At 41.6% G+C, this 7,439-nt stretch overlaps 1 protein-coding gene across 1 annotated transcript; it reads right to left on the reverse strand.

Moving 5' to 3' along the window:
• Positions 1 to 4,855: 4,855 nt before the first annotated feature.
• Positions 4,856 to 5,873, reverse strand: LOC147863322 (uncharacterized). Its single transcript, XM_087321435.1, has 2 exons — positions 5,500 to 5,873; positions 4,856 to 5,337 (listed from the first exon to the last, which is right to left on the reverse strand). The coding sequence occupies exons 1-2, from the start codon at positions 5,776 to 5,778 to the stop codon at positions 5,068 to 5,070; spliced, it is 549 nt and encodes a 182-aa protein (XP_087177561.1). The 5' UTR covers positions 5,779 to 5,873; the 3' UTR covers positions 4,856 to 5,067.
• Positions 5,874 to 7,439: the final 1,566 nt, after the last annotated feature.

The raw sequence follows: 7,439 nt of genomic DNA on the forward strand, positions 1-7,439 counted from the left end.
CTTATACCAATTGATGGTGCAGTCAACATTGTGCTTCATCTTGAATATCCACCGGCACACGATTGCCTTCTTGTAGGGTGAAGAGGGGACAAGGTTCCATGTCTTGTTTTTGGAGAGTGATTGCATATTTTCATTCATTTCTTTGACCCATAGCAGGTCCTTCGCAGCTTCGAAAAGTGTTTTCGGCTCTCGGATTGTCGCCACCTTCATCATGACTGCATAATGATATGTCATGTAGTCATTGTAGCCACATCGACGAACTACGTTCTTTTCTCGGGTGGAGTGAGGTGGTGCCCCTAGTGTCCTCATGCCAGGCACATCCAATCCACCATATTAACTGTCAGGTGAGTGATCCGATTCGTTTCCATCTAAATCTTCGTACTTAGGCATTTGAGCCTTTCCTTTGGCCTGTTTCGGACTCCGTTGCGATGTGCTTTGGTCACTCGGTGGTTCCTGTGGTCCACCCAATTTGGTTGAGATTGAATTTCCTTATGATGTGAACCTTAGTCGATCATCCTCCTCCAAGTCCATTATATCGAAATTGGTTTCGATTGGCTTAGATGGAGTTGAGTCGAATGTGTACCAAGATGTTGATTCATTGAATACAACATCCCTACTCACACGTACATTCTTGGTAGAGGGGTTTTGTTGAACGAGCAAGCTCAACCGGATCCGGATTAGCTGAATAAGCCAGAGCCGGATCGGTATCCGGAGCAGAGAACCGGATTGATGTCCAGATAGATCGGTATCCGGAACTTAGAGTTGGACCGAAGAACCAGATCGTACTCCGGAATAGTGGGAACTGGTTGATCGTTGGAGGCCTACGGTCTGAGCCTAGTACGTAGGAATATTCCTTGGAGTTAGTGTCAGTTGCTCATATGATCATTGAAGTACATGTCAGAACTTCTGTCAATCCTTTAAGGACTTGTATCAAAAGTGTTCTGTAAGACATTTGTATATATATAGTATTATTTTTTGAATTGAGTTTCTATTCTGTTTTGCTTTGTCTCTGTCTCTCCTGTGTATTCAAGCTTTCCATTAAACCTTCATTCTGTGTTCTATTGTTATCCGGACTATAGCCGGTTTGTCTTAGCTTCCGCACAATATCTTTTACATGGTATCAGAGCGCAAGGGTTGAGAACCTCTGATGCCGACAAGCGACCTCTACAGATAAACCCTAACGCTTGATAAAGAATCAGAAGGAGAAAATGGATCGGGGAATGGCTAACTTGCTCCCGACAGAACAACTCGATAGATCCAACTATGCATCTTGGTCGTACAAGATGCACCAGTACCTACTCAGGCATGGCTATTGGAGTTATGTCAACGGTGCTAACAATACGGCACCTAATACAGCACACAGGGACTTCCTGGCTTGGGAACAAGCGGCAAGCAGGGTAATGTATTTCTTCGCATCCAATGTCGGTGATGTGTTGAGCCATATCCGAGACGCCAAGACACCAAAGGAAGATTGGGGAAACTAGGTCTTCACCACAAGCATCATGGCCTGAAAGCTACAACTCCAACAGGAATTGAGCAATGTCGGACAGAAGGACATGTTGGTGGCTTATTACATGGCCCGAATCAAAGGCATCTGCGACTCACTTGCCTCCATCAACATGATCGTCGAGGAAGATGAGATGGTGCATGTCTGTCTCGAGGGCCTAGCATCGATGTTCGGAGCATTCTAGGTTGCGGTATGTACAAGGGAGAATACTTCCTTGTTTTTCGACTTACAATCGATGCTCCTTATAGAGGAGAACCACGTCGATGCATCGACGAGCACACACACCGATAGCAAGATGTTGTATACGGAAGCAGAGAGGCCCCGTGGTCGTGTCGGTCGAGGCGGATTGGCATGCAACGTAGGCAGCCGACAACAACAGAATCGGAGGTACAAAGATGGTGCCGAAAGTAATTCCGGACCCTTCAGAAATAGGGAGGAGTCAAAGCGGCGCCAGAAATGACAAGGAAAGGCTGACACGGAATGTTGGTACAGTGGCCGGAAAGGCCACAAAGAAAGCGAGTGCTGGAAGAAGAGGGTTGATTCGGACAAAGCCGGATCGAGCTGGAAAGACGCGGATAGACGTCATCGATTGCTCTGAGGAAGTCGGATCGGGACCGGCCCTCATAATGAAGCATAAGGCCAACCGGATGGGTGTCTGTGGACTCCGGAGCTTCAAACCAGATGATGAACCACAAAGCGTGGTTCTCTTTTCTCAAGAAGCTGGAGAAGCCAGGGCTAGTAGAAGCTGGAGATGACACCCCGCATCCCATCGAGCACATCGGAGATGTTCCTTTGAGCCATGTCGGCCAGGAAGGGGTCATAAGGAATGTCTTCCATGTCCCGACGATCACCAAGAACTTGGTGTCGGTCGGCCTGATCATAGATCAAGGAATGCAAGTTCGATTTACTCACCACAATTGCTTCATCGAGGAGGAAGGTTGGATCATCGCACAAAGGTGCCGGGATGGAAGAATGTTCATCCTCGAAACCAATGATGTAGGCACCGTGATGTTTGCGAAAGGCCAGACGGTCGAGTCAGACATCGACCTTTGGCATAAGCGGATTAGCCACATCAACTTCCGAAAACTTCAGGAGATGCAGTCGGAACACGTGGTTTTCGGAGTGCCAAAGTTCAGTGGCCGGAAAGGCCAAGTATGTGAAGCTTGCCAACTTGAGAAGCAGTATAGGCTTCCGTTTCCAAATTAGAAGAATCGGATCTGGAATCGGTTCAATTTCATCCATCAGATGTGTGGGGACCGACTCAAAATGTGAGCATCGGCGAGACTAGATATTTCGTCTCCTTCATCGACAATTTCAGCCGGCATACCTGGATCTACTTAATCGAGAAGAAGAGTGAAGTCTTCTACTGCTTCTGGGACTTAAAGAATCATGTAGAACAAGAAACTGGAAGGAAGATCCAATGTCTGAGATTGGATGGCGGAAAAAAGTACTTTTCTAACCAGTTCACGAGTTATCTACAGACAAAGGGAATCCAACAAGAGTTCTCCTGTAGATACACGTTGGAGCCGAATGGCGTGGCTGAACGACAGAATTGGACGTTGGTAGAAGCGGCAAGCGTAATGCTAGAAGAGAAATGCATGCCCCGGATTTATTGGGCCGAAGCAATCCGGACTGCCATCTACATACAAAATAGGATGTCTGCCTCAGGGACAAAGGTGTCGCCGCACGAACTGTATTTCGAGCGGAAGCCAAATTTGGTGCACCTTCGGGTATTCAGGAGCATTGCCTATGTGCATGTGCCAAATGAGAAGCGGAAGAAACTGGATGCAAAATCCAAAAAGTGCATCCTGGTGGGCTACTCCGACGAACAAAAGGGTTACAAGTGCTACAACCCCCGTTTGAAGCAAGTTCGAGTTAGTCCTGATGTCATTTTCAACGAATCCGCATCGAGGCACTTCTCACCACCAGAACCTGAGCCGATTATTGTGAACAAAGCAACTAACTCCATAACAGAAGGAAACATAGCGGAATCCGAACCAGATAGTCTGACTTCCCTCTGGATCAATGGACCGAATCTGGACTGGTTGAGCCGAAACGGTCAGCCGGATGACGATCGGGAGGTAAAGCAAATGATTTTCCTCTAGCTCATTGTTTAGTTTTTTTATGGGTTAGATGCAAGTGCTTGGTAGTGAAATTTAGTGCATGTTGTTTGGAGTTACACTACTAAACATGCAAAGCATTTTGGCATAATAGCATGTTGAAGTGCTACTACAGATTTGTAGGCAACTTGTGTTTGCTCTTGTTGACAAAGCTAGGGAGGGTTTTGCCTTTGAGCATCATGAGGTTTTGACTTCATTATTTCCAACACAATTTCACCCCTTCTCCCCAAAGCTTGAGCTTCTTGATGAAAAGTTGACAAGAGAACGTCAAACTCAAGTTTCCTTTGACACATTCATGTCATTGACTTTATTATCATGTGAAGACTTATGTTGAGCCTTCTCATACATTGGCACCTAAAAACCCAAAGGCGTTTCTCTATGAATTTTTAAAGCTTGTGGAGATTTTTGGTTTGGGGATTTCCCTCCCATCATTCCTCTATTGTGATGCATAGCCTAGGGTCAAAGAACTCTGGCACAAGGATGACAACTTTATGGCCATAAACGAGATGGAAAAGTGTATCTCTAATGTGAAAAGTGACAAGGAAAAGGGATCCCATGATTGAAAGAGAGGCTCTAGCTATGGTATATGCCACAAAGAAGTTTTGGTATTATCTCTTGTCTTTATCATTTTGTTTTTACCAAGCCCTTCTTTAGAGTTATGTTTGCATGATTTTAAATAGGAAAAGATTTCCCTCCTCCAAACCACTACATTTATTTGCATTTGGGTTTTGATCTAGCAGGAAGACAAGTTTTTAAGAAATCTATGCATTTAAGTTTAAATCATGCACATAAATGCTAATGTTAAATGTAGGGGTTTCAAGACATGAACACATTGTCACTAGCTCATTAGATGCTAATGCTAAATGTAGGGGGTTGGACACATTATTACTAGCTCATTAGATGCTAGTGCTACATCTTGGGGGTTGAACACATGATTCAATAGTTCACTAGATGTTAGTGATGAATGTAGGGATGTTGAACACATGATTAGTTACAATCATCTCGGCAACAAGCTTATCTTTCTTAGATCTTAAGAAGAACACCTAAGCATCATCTACCATAGATTGCTTAAGAAAACCACACCTAAGCATTGTTTATCGACCACAAATAAAGTGTGACCAAGGGGGCCATGGCAATATTCCTTGAAGTTTCATGGACATTTCTATGCCATTGTATAAGCATGGTGGACACACTTTAGGGGGAATGTGAACAAATGGATATACAAGAATGAAGAATTTTAAAGACATATATTGAAGTGAGCTTCCATCAATTGGGAAAAGAAGATAGTTGTACATGATTGTGATGATATTGTTGTGCCTTTTAACAAGTTATAATCATATAAACTCATGCCATATGAGCAATGTATGTGCCACAAATAATTTACAAGTAATTAGAAACATGATAAGGGTTAGTGCTAGGGTTTGGATTAGGATTAATGAATTAATTGTTCTTGGGTGGATGGGATCTTTCACTCTTGTAATCCACATCTATAAATACAGGATTTGTTCTTTGATTTGTGAGCAAACTTTGATCTTCTTGTGATACCACTATGACCTTCTTCCTTGATTTCCTTACATATCTCCTATTCATCCTTTTCCTTCTTATCATCATTCTATCAGAATCAAGCAATAGCATCCTCCTCCTATTCTGGTTCTTCTTCTCATTCTTCATTAGTATTCCATTAACCTCCTCATTGTGATCATGTAATTGCTGCATTCATGACAATCCTTCATGTGCTTAAATCACCCATCAATGCAGTGCATCGAATTCTAAACACAAATTCAGCCTTCAAATCTCACGATTATTTCCATATAGCATATTTTTAATGCATGTTCACAATTAATTAGTCTTAATTTTATTTTTTTAAATTACCTCATGATTAGATGCAGGAGATGGATCCGCCAAATTATTTATTAAGCCTCCACCGGAATTTGATTTCCAGTCAATGGAATTCAACCACATAATCCCCAAGCCATGGATTCTGATGAAGCCTGGTAATGGATCGAGAGTTATACCTTTATTATTAGATTTATTGAGGCCAAGAGATGGAATACCTTTCTGCGGGTCATTAGGATAATGATTAGGACAGATCACATTGAGCAAGAAGACGATGATCCAGAGGCCAAGCATCAAAAGCGCGGACAAATCCATGGTAATTGATTAGCTGGGTTATGAATTAGCTCAAAACTCAGCTAAACAAAATGTCCTCCCAAAATGTCCTACCTTTCTATGGGTTCCCTAAAGAGGAATGCTATAATTAGCTTATATAGGGTGTCTTAGGTCATATGCTTTCCTAAAGAGGAATGCTATAATTAGCTTATATAGGGTATCCTAGGTCATATGCTTTCCTAAAGAGGAATGCTTTCTAAGTTGTTACCTTCCTATTGTGGTTCTTTATATATTTGTGTGGGGTTGTGTAGGTTTTGTGTGTATCTTCATTCACAAGGAATACCAACCTCTTCATATGCTTTGGTATTTTTTTGGAGTACTCGGATTACTTCTAGAAACCTAAACACATTTTTATCTGTGTCGAGAATAGTGAATGCATATGTGTCTGCCCAATGTGCATGTATGTGTGTACACAGATGTGCTTTGTCTGTCTGTACATAGATGTGCACGTGTGCATGCATGTGTGTGTATGTAGATGTATGTGCTTGTAAGTGTGTACACATACACATCTAGGGTGTGTGTGTCTGTGCATGTATGATTAGAGAGAAAGAGATATTAGTACATACTCCATACTAATGTGTACAAGTTTGTTGGGCCTTATAATGGAGGGATATTGAATTTTTATAGTAGTGTTACCATACTGCCAGAACACATGCTCGTTTAATATTCACTAGGCTAGTAGTGCAATCAGAGCTGTAAATTTTTGTCGCTCACATTCTGTTTATGATACACATGACAATGTATCATGTGTGAGTTTCCACTTTTTTTCTATGCCATGATTTAACCAAGTTCTACTTTCCAACTAGAGCTAGTACCACTTTTTTTGTTAAGTGGTACAACCAACTACCGAACCAATTAATTAACGCGGCATTGTACTAAACCTTAGCATAATAAATGTTCGCATCATACTAAGCTTTAAAATGATAAAGGCTTTGTGCCGATCTATAATCGTCATTAGAAACCAACAAAAAGCAAGACAACATGTGGCATCCTACTTTGCCATAACATGAACATGTGGTTACCATCTATAACATCAATAATCTATAATATACACAAAAAATAGCACTTTAATGACAAGGCACATTGACTTATTGAGTATCGTAATATTCATGATAGAACAATTAATTTGATCAATAAGACATTTCTCTCTCTCTCTCTCTCTCTCTCTCTCTCTCTCTCTCTCTCTCTCTATCTATCTATCTATCTCTTGCACAATCACATAGGCTATTTTGACTTTTTTCCTCTTTTTTTTCCAAAAAAAAAAAAAACCACTACTTCGCATTAGTTAGCAAATAGAATACAACAAAGTTTATCCAAATCCACAATGGGATCAACATATACAACTTGGAGAAACAACTCCAAAACTATCAACCAAAAACAACAAAAAAACTCAACTGATCCTTAACTCAAGAAAAATTGAATTAAACCCTATTTTACCCCTACTCTACAACTCCCTGACGCACGTTTGTGTCAGCTATACATACATAATTACAACCCATGTACAATATTGGGAGCCATCGGTGGAAACAGCCACCTAGGTGCTTGGTAATTCCACTTAGGCCTGGATGAAGATTTGACTTTTTTCCTCTTACCCTCAAAGTCATAAGATTAAGAAAATCCAAGTTTGTTCCTTGCCTTGGGTT

Source organism: Azolla caroliniana, unplaced genomic scaffold (genome assembly GCF_043228905.1).
Source record: "Azolla caroliniana isolate FFs.n. ecotype wild unplaced genomic scaffold, voAzoCaro1.0.p SCAF_6, whole genome shotgun sequence".
In the NCBI taxonomy this organism is placed as follows: Eukaryota; Viridiplantae; Streptophyta; class Polypodiopsida; order Salviniales; family Salviniaceae; genus Azolla; species Azolla caroliniana.